This window comes from Dreissena polymorpha, chromosome 6, assembly GCF_020536995.1.
Source record: "Dreissena polymorpha isolate Duluth1 chromosome 6, UMN_Dpol_1.0, whole genome shotgun sequence".
Lineage (NCBI taxonomy): Eukaryota > Metazoa > Mollusca > Bivalvia > Myida > Dreissenidae > Dreissena > Dreissena polymorpha.
Genome location: NC_068360.1, coordinates 113,915,958 through 113,931,163, shown reverse-complemented (window position 1 = coordinate 113,931,163; position 15,206 = coordinate 113,915,958). Strand labels below are relative to the sequence as shown.

General features: G+C 32.5%; 1 protein-coding gene across 4 annotated transcripts in view; it reads left to right on the top strand.

Annotated features, from left to right (window-relative positions):
- The window catches only part of LOC127834702 (uncharacterized), a 39,938-nt gene extending 34,574 nt beyond the window's left edge, over window positions 1-5,364 (top strand). For 2 of the 4 annotated variants that reach the window (XM_052360727.1, XM_052360726.1), the window contains exons 5-8: window positions 1,580-1,996; window positions 2,198-2,593; window positions 2,861-2,935; window positions 3,276-3,702. In XM_052360727.1, the coding sequence (XP_052216687.1) occupies window positions 1,780-1,996; window positions 2,198-2,593; window positions 2,861-2,935; window positions 3,276-3,442 (855 nt within the window). In that variant the 5' untranslated portion in view covers window positions 1,580-1,779 and the 3' untranslated portion in view covers window positions 3,443-3,702. Of the gene's footprint in view, window positions 1-1,579; window positions 1,997-2,197; window positions 2,594-2,860; window positions 2,936-3,275; window positions 3,707-3,861 lie in introns of those variants that run through there. The other 2 variants (XM_052360725.1, XM_052360724.1) reach the window with 2 other exon arrangements.
- Window positions 5,365-15,206: the final 9,842 nt, after the last annotated feature.

Sequence of the window (15,206 nt, the reverse complement as noted above, 5' to 3'; positions counted from 1 at the left end):
ATTTCTGGGGAATTTGATGCTCATTAAATATCAAAACCAAAAGAAGATTTCCTAAACATAATGCTCAAGTTTGCACAAGATATTTCATATAAAAGTGTGTTTAACGATGCCATAAAAGTAGTCAGTTTTCTTTATCTTCAGTTTGTGAACTGAAATCCAATGTGAAACATCTTTCACAATCCAATCTCTCTCTTTAGTTAGACTAAGACATACATTAAAAAAAATGTAAATTTCATTTCTTAAATCCGGTTAAATGAATTTGCATATGTAAATTGTGTGTATAAAAAGCTATATCACACATCAGTTCACATGTGTGTACTTTATATAACGAGAATGACACACAATTAACGAAAACTGTTTGCGAAACATCCACATTAAAAATCGTGATGTATACATTAAATTTCATTCCCTCCACATCACTGACAACACAATACTTAAGCAGAAGACATAATCAAACGTTTCACAACATGAAACCTTTTTCCCCTTTTTGTATCCGGTGTTCGTGCAGTGTATTTGTGTATAGAATTATAAAGGTTTACTTCTTCATTAAAAGCATTTTGTTGGACGTGTTTGGACCTGTTCAATACAATACAGATTTGTCTTTTACATGTAATGTTATAACACGCTGCATTTTACATGGGTATTTTTAAAGCTTTTTGCATGAAAAAGTACCACATTGTATTCTTAGACGGTACCGTGTTCTATAAAAAAAAAATGTTTTCCCAAAATAGGGTAAACATTTTACAGTATTTTCAGTGCGTATTATAGCTTGGTTCGCGTTCAAAGAAATCTTAAGCACAAACTCTCTGGATTATTCTTTTGTATTTGTATCAATATTGATATCATATTTGGCAGTAATGCCAATTATATTAGGCAGTAATGCCACATAAAAATTACACGTAAACAAATTATTTACGTTTGACTATTGAAATACGCAGAAATCTCTGTGGAGCAACATTACCAATCATATATGCCACTTTTTTTTAAACGAAACACACATGTGTGTGATACCCGTATAAAACAACAATTTCAACATATATGAACCTATATTTGTTGATAGAATATACACATTATTAGTAAACATAGTATGCTTATTCAGCTGACATTTGTACTAATTTCAAACTATCATATCTCATACGATATAAATAATGTTAGATTGATTATATATTTCCGTTTAGTAAATTGCCATATTATTAGTATTTTTGTTCATTGCTCGTTTGAGGTTTAAGTTTATTGACATGTAAGTGTGAGTGATGAATTATTTAATAAGTGTGCGTTTCGGCATGCCTATCAGCCGATGTACACCCAAACCTTTTCAGTCATCGGTCATAATTAATGTATTAAGCCTTGATAATTTCTGTGTTGAATATTGTTTTGTATGTTTTGTTCGTTACCGGAAAGCCGATTGGGTACTTGCTGTGAATAAAATACTCAAATATTATAGAAAAAAATATCACAATGCCTTTATTATATCTTGATACACAGCTTAATCCTAAATTGCTCAGTCAAACAAGTATTTCAACATGTATAAACCTATATCGTGTTACTCACCAAAAGTGCATGTATATTTATGTTTCAGACAATTTTCTGTCGGTGGACTTTAGCATACTGTCTGCCGATAATACGTCTCAACCGGTTTCTGCAGTGAAAATCGACACAACAAGCACGGATCGCCTAAATGTTCTCTGCAACGTCTCAGCTATTCCTGATTTTAAGCAATTCATCATATTAAGTATCAACACAATAAATCAGAACGGAGTTATTCAAAGACTAGCCTATATGTCAGGTCTGAGCCCAACTGGAGCCAAACCACTATCTGATTCGGATATTACACCTATTGGTAACTTTCATGAGACAAAACCAACATTAGGAATATCGCTAAAAGTTTCAAATTTATCATGTGAGGATACCACAAAGTACAAATGCTCTCTGGCTTATGTAAACAACGACTATAAGCCTGAAGACATTTCTGCAATCAGAAGTCTAACAGTATCAGGTATTGTAGCAAGCATTTCCTATCGAATGAGACATATTGGATGTTGTTATAATCATACATACCATTACGTCATTCTACATTTTGATAAAATGTGATATCTACTTTTCGACTTGCGTAGTTAAAATTATAAAATGCATTTTTAAATTATAATTAGCAATTACCTGTTTCGTTTAAGTTATCATGATCTTAATCGTTTAACAGCACCACCGTCAAATCTGACAATGATGGCTATCAACGAATCTTCCAGTTTGCCAATTACAGACGTTGGATTCACTTCAGCCAATCCGGCTGCGTTCATGGTTGGTCAATCAGTAAATCTGACATGCATTGCAAGACTTGGGACGCACAAAGATAGCACTATCAAGTGGAACAAAAACAGTGTGGCTATTGGTAACGAGTCGGAGTACATCGAGAGCGAAGCAGACCTGGTCAAAGCGTGCGACTATGAAAAAACGGGCAGTCTGTTCTACAACATTACGGAAGAAGACGCGATGTTAACGTCAAATAACCGTCTTGAGTTGCAGTGCTTTGTATTTGTAGCGGATGTGTCTTTTGAAACACCGGCAGATGCAAGACAAACCTTCTATATTGATGTTTGTAAGCAAATAAATCTTGATTTTAAGTGGTCTTTACAGAGAAGTAAATTGGTTTCACTTGGGCTTCTTTTATATAGACAAGATAGATAAGAAAATATCTAGTTTATGTTGCAATGTACTTAATATAATTATGTAAGTTGAAATGCACTTAACAAATATGTACTTTATTGATTTAATCTTGTTTCTAACATTGCGGCGTTCTAAGTGCTTAAATAAGGTATTATTCGATGCAAATACAATATAAACTTATAAACAATATTTATTTAAGACAATCCAAAAGCCACTACTACTACTAGAATAGCGACGACAACAACAAAAACTACAACTAGACAATATATCATAAGTAAGATATGTTGTGATATATCTTGATAAACATGTTCAATAAATGAACGTTATGATTTCACAAACGTTATCGTTAGATAAATTGATCTTAACATCCAATCATTGTGTGAGTGCCTATAAAATGCATACAACAAACTCAGGATATGTGTGGATAGGTTTTAATATGTATGCATGTGTTTACACATTCATGAATGAAACAATAAATTTACAAAAGTTTGTTGTCGTATTAAGCAAAAGCGAATTAAAATAACCATAGAAAACCTTAAGTAAGATGTAATTTTGGGTCATGTTGGAATGAAAATAGGGCGATTGGTTTACACGTTATTGTATCTGCTTTACAGCAACAACAGCCTCCATGGGAAATGCAACGAGGAATGGGGATGTTTCTTCGTCGTCAAATGGTGACTATATTGATGGAGTTTACACTTTTATATTTGAAAATGATAATTTCGAACATCCAAAACATGTTTCTATACTTATGACCACGCAAATCAACACACGTGAATAAGAACAAATATAATACGAATCGTGTTTTGTATGGATAATTTTACATCAATATATGAGTTCGATTAAATAATCAAGAGTGTGTAATGCTTTTAATTTGTAGTTTGGAACCACCAACTAATACAATTAAGAGGTTTTAAACTGAAGGCATAGTTTGTATTAAACTTTATGTTGATATTATAATTATATGATATTATACCAAACACTAGTGTTTTGTCATTTAATGCATTTCCGACATTTTACAAAAACAACAGAGTTTATTATTTATGACCTTAAAAAGTTTCTCTTCTTGGTTTGAACATTTTATGTTAAAATCGTTATGGGATGTTGTTAATACTTTTTTTTAAATTAAATTAAACTTATGTGAACCAAATATCATAGTAAGTATTCATTATGACAAATATTATCTCATAACGTCTTCAGATCAAAATCGTCTATGCAATCACTGGCGGTGTCATTCGGAGTGATGTTCATACGGTACCAGCAGAACCAAATGTGACAAACATCGTCAACCTGGTCATTTTAAGGCCTTTGGAAAGCGTACTCATATTATGTGGATTTGTAGATAAAATAATCGAGTTCAACTTAGTATCGAATCCGTGTCAGCTTCGCGGACACAATACAATTTAATCACAGCCTAGCATAATGTACTTTCGTTTTAACTACTAAACACCCATATCATCTTTTCATTAGTACAGGTCTGAAACACTTGTCTATTCTGCTTTGCTTTTTTAAGGATGTAAACATCTACTTTGATTGTTGAAGGATGTAAACAATAGATTTATTGATATGTTATACCTGTTTGAATATGTATATTGCAATTGTATTGTTGTAACTTTGTAAATAACCTACTTCCTGCTACATTTTTATGGACAGATTAATTTTTCTAACATTTTAAGGAAGAATAGCCCACTGATAAGCATTCATTTTTTTGCTTTGCTATACATGCTTTTGACGCGTAACACTTACTTTCAAATGCTAAGGAAACTTGTTTTATCTAAATATATGTTTATTAATTACTATTAAATGCTTTATAACATTGTTATGCTATTTGAAACAACGAATGGAACACGATACTTTTTTGAGTATAATTCATTTAGTCATGCTTAATTGCAGCATTTTGTTCACAATACACTTACAGTTAAACGAATGTGGATTATTATTGAACTTTCTGTTTAGACTGAGATCATTTATCAAGTGATCTCTCAAAATACTTTGTAAATAGTCAACAGAAGTTGTTTGTTCATTCGTATTCTTCAATCAATAAAGTCATTCAACTTTACAATGACGATATACACGTATAAGTCGAAGCATAGCAGTGTTTTTATATCTGAAAATATTTTGTTCATTAATTATATTTCAATCATCACCAGCAGACTGTTTTGATTGTTTTGACAAGAATACTTCGGTGTAAATTTTTGATTGAGTCTGTCGGATTATTGGATTGTAATCTTTTCTTCTTTAATGAAAGTGGTGATAGTTTTTGAGAATTATTCTTAAATATTTATTTCCATAATAAAAATGGGAAATACAAATTAGAATATTCAGCAACTATTAAATATCAATATGTGAGCTGATTACGCGTTTCATCGCTGGGTTTGCAATTACGACTGGTAGTCATAGTCGGGGCCAGTCATTTCTTTGCGCGGATATTTTCACATAGACATCTTTTGCAAGCGCATTTATGTTCTAACCAATATAAATAATTAGCGACGTTGAAGGCCATATGATGATATTAATTATGCACATCTACGGATCACATGTATACAGGACATACACATGTAATACGTATATTGGTTGCTCTCAGTAGATAACATTTACAAATATATAATGAATATAATCATTAAATGTCTGTGTAGCCTACATGTATGTTGAATCATGTTGCGGTAAATGTTCATAATAAAATAAACGTAATAATATCACGTGTGAATGACAACCACTTGTTATATATACTACAAGTAAAATAAAATGAAACATATTTACGATAGTTTTGCGAAAATGAACATCTTTTTGTGTAGTAAGCTTTAAATATACACATAAGAGATAACGTATTGAAAACAATATTTTAAAACGTTATATTCTGTTTATAATAACTCGTGCTATCTCACTCAGAATATTTCATTTAATTGTTCAAATCATGTAGTGAACACCAACTACTTTCTATTAAGTTAAAATAGTGTATGTTGATTCTGTAATTTACTCCGCGCGTGCATGCCAGCAACAGGTGTTACCGAGTTAGTTTAACAATCAATACATGGGCAACATCCACAGTGTTCAAGTCAGGCATAACAATTATGGAAATAGGAGCTTTTTTGTTTTGCGCAATAATCCATACTCAACTAAAATTGTGTTCATTTGCAATATAATGTTTACCGATGTGTTTTTTCTTTGTTAATTAACGTTACTAGAATACAACAATACATAGTACAGAGACTTCTTGAGTCGAAACAAACAACCTTTACTTCGAAATTAATATAAAACATTTCTTATTGAATCGTTGGGAGTGTACCTAAGCAGTGCTCATTCCGAATATTGTTTGTCCAGAAAATAAATGACAAATGGGGAGCATTGAAACAGTTGCCCTTATGTTTAAAATTGCTTAAGCATTGCAAATATGTATTTAAAAAAACTGACAGTCAACCCCAGGTATAAACGTCCATTTATTGCACCATGTTTAAAAAGTAAAAATCCAGATTTTGTTCGACTACATTGTAAAACGATGTCATGGTACTGACTAACAATGCAGTAATATTTGTGATATTAAACCTCTTACTAAACTGACCGATTTTGCCTTCTATCATTTAGCTGGGAGGTTGCTAGGAAAAATCTCAAAATGTCACGAACATAACTATATATGTGACTAACGTCAGCACTTGACATTTATTATTGAATGATATCATTGCAAGGTCAAGGTTTGAAACAATGATTTTGACAGTTGTATGTGAGTTTTGTATTCATCCAAATCCGCGTCTGTAGAAAATCTATCAATCATAAAGCACTTAAACACCTTCGTCCGTAATCCGTATTCGAAAACATCAGCCTTAAACCGTATGCGCAAAATCAATTAGTGAGTGATCAAAGTGATTACATGAATCGATGTACAAACGGCTGTCATAGTGCAAATTTACAATCCAAATAAGGAACTTTACGTACATGTATAGGCAGTATGATAATTCTATAATAGAAGTACAAGTTGTTAAATCATGGGTAATGCCTGTACATGTTTCCAAACCCCATTTTAAATAGTTTCATATGCTCAATACATTCGCATACACCAACATGTTATTGTTTTTATCATTAATTCTTCGTTTTATTTCTTATAAAGAAAACAATGAAAATCCAGAAACTCTTTCCCTACAGATAAATGCTTGTAATTGCCAATACTTTTACAACGCAACACAAGCTGAACAAATCAATTATTTAAACTATGAACAGCGTTCTGGAACGATCAACGCATACCATTTGAGGTTTAGAATGATTTGAGGGCTGGCAAAACCTCACACATAGCAATAATTCATCGCAAACCAAACGCTCTATTAAAATGATCCAAAGCCAGTGCACATATGTCGACATGAATACCAAAACATACCTTCAGCTTACTAAGGTCGTCAGTATTATAAATCTATTAAAACGTTTATGGGATAGGGTTTTATTAAGATACGTGATAAGTACATACATACACGTGGTCCATCTATAAAATATATAATAAACGATGTTAGCGATGTATCTCAAGTAATTGTGAATCAATCAAGTTGTAAGAAAGATCATACACATGTTTTATCCAAACAGCAGAATATATGTACTGCGAAGAGCGTCTGAATACCAAATTATGATAACTATGAACAAATGAACAGGGGCACAAACTCATGAACTTTGATCCGACTATCTGAAATAAATTTCAGTTTGCGTGCGTGTTTTTGTGAACACATTTGCAAAATCTACTGCAACGCAACTCATTTAAGTAAATAGACAAAATAACGCCATCAAATGAATACTAATTTCTTCTAATATAATTAAAAAAACATAACATGATTACTCAATTTCGATTAGCTGCTGGTGTTACCGTAAGGGACTGTCCATTATGTAATAACTTATGTCAGTAAATATCGAGTACCAGAATTTCCCCGAAGTTTATTGTATAGTCAAGAATTTTGTATTGGGATTGATTGACACTCTCACCCGATAATGATGTACATTCATACCGTGTGTGATAAAAAGACGCCAGATTACCAATCAATCGTGTTGTTCGAAACCAATTTACAATGTTAATACTCAGAGTAGTAGTATTTTTGTCGAGTAATACATAAAGGCCAGTTTGTATTTATAACGGCGAGCTAACCGTGCATATGTCGCCGAGGTGTAATGGAAATGGTGTCCGCCTAGCGACCGGGACAGCACGGGTTCCATCCGCACCGTGGGAGCGTTCTTTAGACAACAAGTACTTGTTCTATACCCAGGAAGCGGACTCGAGAGCGTTGATATAAGTCTTAGGCTTTCAATGATATCGAGTTAAAATAAATAGGGTTAAACTAACTTAACGTAAATATTGCAAACGATGTGATATATTTACTAAAATAAAATCGATAGAAATCGTGCGCTTAGTGAAACGAAACTCTCAGACATAAATCTAACAGCAACTATAATACTTAAAGTAATTTCAAATAACCAAATATAATTCTCAAACATTAGTTTTGTAGTATTGTCTAATGCATAACTTGATCTTTAATAAAACCGCTACGGTGAGACATATTTCCGAAATGCTTGATACATGTATGAGCGTTTGTTTTTAGTTGGAAATAAGTTTAACTTAACTATTAAACATTACCATCTGTTTTCATAACGTTTAGTATTATGTGAATGTGAATCATTACACCAATATTGCTTATCAAAAGGTCAGAAAATACTTGGCAAAGATTCAGTTGAACCAAGCATGCGATTGCATTTCATTTACAAATATAACACATAGTTGCAGGTTATAATCTTTGCACTTCAATTACTTGGACAACTATATTGAACGACGGAGCTTTTCATGTTTTTCTATTCGTTGATTCTTCTCCAAATTAAACCGTTTATATTAGTTGCTCACTACTCCTCGAGGTCGTCGATTTCGTGATACTCGTGAAGCGTTTCATAAATCTGACACGTGCTGAAAAATATGGCCGATGAAAGTTTAATGCTATTTAATTTCATCGCTTAGCCATCTCTAAATAAAAAATAGAAAACCTTTACTATATGTTTGCGTTCTTACTGATATGATTGATATATATTATCGCATATGCTTCGTAAATACATACATGTAGAGAAGTCATTAACAATAATATTCTTGATAAAGGGACGTAATCAGTATCCGATATAAGTAAGGTTAGCAATAAATATACTGAAGATTTTAATCATTTAAATACTTTTATTAATATTACACACAACGGGATACCTTGTACAACGTAATGTAATGTGATGTTCACCGTACATTGCTCATTGCTACCCGATATTATTTTCCCTGTTCTATTCAATTATAAACAAAACAAGAGGTCGTAAACTTACCTTTCGTCATCTGAAAAAAAAACAAGTTCATAGATTTATTATGTCATTGTAAAAAAGACACTAAATGTATTCAGATAATAAAATTACATCCCCAGCTTAGGTTCTAATAAAAGGTAAGTCATTTTATTATCCATGCAGTCAGTGCTTAGATAATACCCATTCACATGTTCGGCTGTGTAAAATTGACACGATGATATTTTCGCGAATAATGATAATGGTTCAGATATTATTTGTCTTGACCAAAGCATACGCGCAAACAACCAAAAAAAGTATGTCTTTTGCAAAATTAAACATGAAAATTAATAACCAAACGTGTCACGTCTTGCACAACTATGGACGGCTTAATTGTTTCGCCAAGCATTAATTCGGTTCATTCATTTATTTCAGCTTCCATGCATGAATAGACAGCTTTACAAAGGGTTAAAAAAGATCAAACCAATATTGCAAATTTGATCTTTAACATACGATTCAACTTTATGCAACTATGAGATTTCAAATGATTTTATAATGACATGGAATACCTTAGCGTGGTTCAAAGAATTTTTATATAAATGCAGTTGCGATTAATATTCTTTTTTAACGTAAATCAAATATTATTACAGTTAATAGTGATCAAAATGTAATTGATTCTTAAAATTCCTGCACAGAGCGAAGAAGTGCATGTTGTAAGAAACATTGCATCCGCCTTGCGACCGAAAGGTCGATCCCCAGAAATAGAACATTTACATATTCTTTCCAAAGACGCCATATACTGCTTTTTCTCGGGTAACGTCGTGTGTATATATGTTTACCATCTTTTCCGTGACATTCGTCATAATAAAATATATCTAAACTGAAATTTACAAAACCGACGTTGATAACATAGCAGAATTCATTGCCTTATTATACATGCTGATAAGATTAATGAGTTCATTATGTTTAATTCAACGAGAAATACGTACCGAGATTCTCATAATTGCTCAGCGTTTCCGTTGTTGTTATGGATGACTCCGATGATGTAGATGAAATAGAGTATACCGGGTTCAAAGTCGCCTTAACATTGCATCTAAAATTAACATAAAACATTTTGTTAAACCGGACACAAGTGGCAACAAACGCAGTTGGTAAGTTTGAAGACATGTTCCTCAGAATGTTGTTGGTCCAAATATTTATAGTAAAACACTTGGAATATACATCGATGCGGTATTATGGTAACCTGCTATATAAACCCATAATAATCATTCTTGATTTACAAGTTCCAACCGGTAATTTATCACCAGATAAGCGGACTAGAAGTCAACATTATATAATGGGTTACAAATAGACAGCACACTGTTTAATAGGTTGTGATTAAAATTAATCAATTAGCAGATTGCAAGAATAGACAATACCAATTTAAATGCATGGATTGAATGACAACAAGCTGAAATACTTACGTGTTAACTTTACCTGAAATCATACGAAGTTCAGAGATTGTAAATTAATGCTCAGTGAAAAAATAGAATTGGATTGCGTGATATACAGGATAAAAAAAATAATTTCAGGCTATACATTCTTTATAACTTCCGCTAATATTTACTGACAATTACCAATTGTATATACAATACATAAATACAGATATACGACATTAAACGAAAAAAAACGATTTAAACAAAAGACTGGTATACACGTATAATAAATATATCAGGTATATTTAGATACTTTAATGTTAAAAGGCATATTCACATTACCTGTTTCCCTATGTTCGCACAACATTATGCATCGTATCTTGTACTTTCTCATCAGAAGTAAGGCAGCTAGTATCGTCGTTAACGCTGCCAACAAACCTATCACTATCCCAATATAAAACGTCACCGTTTGTTCTGATGTCTTGTTCGCTAGAAGCATAACACGCGCAATTAAGTTATTAAAGTGTGTTTGCACGATTTTGTCAAATATTTATAAATGTATATAAAATGTGTACAAAAACTTATTATACATAATTAGCCAGATATTTAATTCTGAAATCGAAAATGTCTGTACAGTCGAATTCGCCAGCATGCATGTACGATGCGAATCTTAATTTAGTTTTAGTGCAGATTCGTTCTAACGCCACAAAGACAAAATTTTGTTTTACGGATGCTTCGGTTATTGTAGAAAAATATGAACGAAATACCTTGGTCACACTCGGCTCGGGTCGCTAATTTGTCTTTAATGCATTTTGTTAAATTCTTATTCAATGTATACTTTTTCTTGCCTATTTTTTGTTATTGCTACATATTTCCATTAATATATTACAATTTAACACAGTCATATAAAAATCGTGCATACACACTTTAATAAGCCAACATGTTAAATATGCGTACACAATTACAAGAACGTCAAATTTAACCGTCAATAACAATTTATAAGCTAACATGATAGTGAACGTTTGCACTGTTCTTGTTCATGTATAATTGACCCTTTACCCATATCATATCCAATGTTTCATTTGCAAATACATATAGATTACATATAAGTGAGTGTTAAAATAAAGAAAACCCAAGTGTCAGAGTTTGGTGATCATCTTAACGGTTAGAACAAACATGTTACTCTGGTTTTATTCATTAAGTGTGCAACGGTCATCTTTTTAAAATTTATTCTCATATTTTTATGTAATTTATTATTGCAATTCGATATAAATTATGTTGATTAAATGATTGACACACATATGTTAAGTCGATTATTCTTGGCAATGTTTGAGATCGCGGGGTTATTAACTTTAGTTTTTATGTCTATACGTTTATTTATGTTGGGCGCTTTTCAATGTGTTACACGATGACCTATTTCATTAGCTGTAGAATCAATCGCATACTTAATAAGTTCATTGGGATCCAAATTACTTGTTATTACCGCAGTAAAGAACACATACCTGCCACATGCATTTTAACAGAAAATTCATTTCTTATTTGAAATCAAATTCTTACCATGTACATGCGAAACCTGTTCAACGGATGAGTTCATTGATGTTGTTGTTGCTGTTGTTATCTGAGCAGAAGTCATGGGGTCTACAAGCCAACAACATATTTGCATTTAACAAGTACATATTCGACATGAACGCATGAATGGCGCGTTTAACGATACACAAACAGCGATGTTATCTGTTTCATTATATGCAGATTTATAAGCACGGCTTGTAAATGTTTGTACTTAAACATGAATACTACAGTAAATACAACCCCTTTAGCATGACCAATAATGCTACCACTTAATATCGTAATTCAACGTATGATCAAGATGGTTAACACGATTGCATCCTTAAAATTAATATTTATGTGACGCAATACTACCAAACAAAAGCGAAAACATAAATATTTCTCTTTATTTTTAAGTGTTTATGTATTTATATGTAACATAACGTGTTACTAACGGACTGAAACAAATTCGCTCTTCCTCGACGACTCTGGTGTTTCCCAAAAAGGACTTGGTATAAACACATAACATTGGAACTTCAGAGGATGAGATGGAGGACGAGCAGAGTCTTCATCAGTTATCGTGTATTTAATTATGTCTGTTTTCTCGTAAAGGCAAGTGGATCCATTGATAAGCCCCGCAAATCCTTTCGTAAGTTGAGCGTCTCCCGGTATGTAAGGCAACAACGCTCCTTGGGCAAAACTCGTATTCTTCTTCCATCGAATAGCTGCGAACGTTCGAGTGCCAATATTTGCCCTACACTTTAGTTGTATGACGTCTCCAGTATGTAAGGCTGCATAATCCCCATGTAACGAATGCTTTATGCTTGAGACGGCAACGTCGCCATCATGTGTCACAGTCAAGGACAGTGTCGACGGATTGGCTGCAAAATGTTTATACATCACTTCAGTAAAACATACGTTTTATTATGCAATTGCGTGTTATTATGTCTTTGAAAGCAGGAACTATGTATGTTTTTAACATTTCGGTATTAACACAAGGTCAACATTTTCTCTCAAAATGTTTTACCATCGTTTAAAATTAAGCAATATGTGAATATTGTTTTAAACAATCTTTACATATATAACATTTAAGGGTCGGTCCCAGATGTTGTTGTTTTCTAAATGCAAACGTTTGGTTCAAGCTGCAGGTTTTCGAAGTTAGTTTAAGCTTACATATATTAATTAACATGTGTGATCCGATCATTTTCGAGCATCTGAACACACTACATGTATTATCTATTTCTGCAGCTCGGAGCCTCGAATGTCAAACTCATGCACATATCACAATAAATGTGTCCATGATTAATAAAACAATCTGTTAAAATACAAAACAATTATTAAATGTTTAAAAAGGTACCTGCAAGTTTTAGGTTCCTTGTGATAGATGTTGTTCCTTTAGTTTCATGTGAGCCGTCTTTAATCGAATACGACACCGAACATTTGTACATTGAAGAAAACTCGCAAGTCAGTTCCGACACAGGTATAGAGACCTCAAGATACTCGATTTCGTCCTTCAATGAGCCAACTGCTTTGATACCGGGAATGTCGTGACTTATCGAGGATGGTTCCCGGTAATCTTCTGCATCGGATTCGTATGATTGAATTGTAGCCACTAATTTGAAAGTGTCGTTTGCCGACAGCCTATATATCGATATCGCATCAACCTGTCTGTGAACCGGACCATTGACAACAGTGCACATGATTTGCAACCAATCTGCGCTGTTGCTGAGCAGAAGAATTTCTTGAGATGCGCGGTAATTTTTATCTTGTCCAACAACGTTGAAGGAAAGTACCAGACGCATGTCTGTCAATATTAAAGAAACTACTACTAGTATTAAGATAATTAATAATTTGCATTATCAATGTTTAATTATCCAAACAGTAACAGTCACATAAGAGCATCCACTCAATTATCTGTCCATCAATTAATGAGTTCTTGACTAACAAACAACATTATGTTTTAATAAGATTCAATTTCTAATAAATAAGTAATAACTAAAAGATATAAGAGCAAATAAAAGCAAACAGTGTGTGTCTTACCTTCTGCTTGGATAAAAGCTATTAAATGCAAGAATATCCATGTAAATATTAGACTTTTCATTGTGAACGTTTAACTGCATCTTCCCACCAACAGCCTTGATGTTCAACTATTGTATAATCGACGTAATTTGCATTTGACGACCGACAGACGCAGATAATCCTCTTATATTGGACATTTATATGCAAAGTTTGCGTCAATGCGTTTTATAGTGCTTGAAAACCCGAGCCGTCACATAAGTCGAATTGTGAACTCAAATGCAATTAAATCGTTACCAATGTATCAATTGTGAATCAATGAGCTATATCAATTACCAATACATTTTTTGTTTGTGTTATTTTAAATGATTAGTTATGTCAAGACAAGATTATTAAGAATCCTCTAGATTTTACGCCTGATATCAATAATATTTTTTATTTGAACCTTTTTAGAATGCATCATGAATACAAGTGGTTTTATTATTTCATTATAAAAATGAATAATATAAATAATAAAAGAACACAATGGAATCTGTGCTAACTTCAACATTCAACTATTAGAACGAATTATTTAACATGCTGCTACTTTTGTATTAAGATAATAATTCATTTTACTTTTTATAAAAATGGGGAAATGATAGTTTGCTAAATGTTTGTTGCAAATTGAGAGAATTGGAAAATTATGTGCTCATTTTTGGATGGCATTTTTAGTTCATCTCCGGAAAACAACACATTAACGGAAAAAAAGTCTGGTTTAAATTTGTTTTTGGTTCCTCTTTAGTTGTATATCTATGTAAAAAGGATAATCGTATTTGATGACTGCTTAAATTCTAATGACAACGCAGAATATTATTATTCATTTTCATTACAATCAATATAAACATCACGAAGTTAAGACATTCATAATATGGACCCACAGTTAAGAAACGAAATATAGAGCGAAACTAGATATATATAGTGCAAACTAAAAAAAATTCGGTCGATATATTTTATTATCCTTGTAAATAGGTGTTTGAGGGTCGAGGGCATCCCACTCCACACCGTACATGATTTGCAAGCAATGTATACATATTATAACAAAATGTAAACGTGTGATCATCAGTAGCTTCTATATATAATACAAACAATATTGGTTTAGCAAATAATTGACAATACATAAATTCTAAAATCCCGTATCACGGCTACTGCAAAAGAGCTAAAAATAATTAAATATCTTTACTTTGACGCAAATCAGTAACATTGTTAATTTCATTTAATACATGGTAATGAAAGGACAGCTATGATTTCGCTGCTTTAATA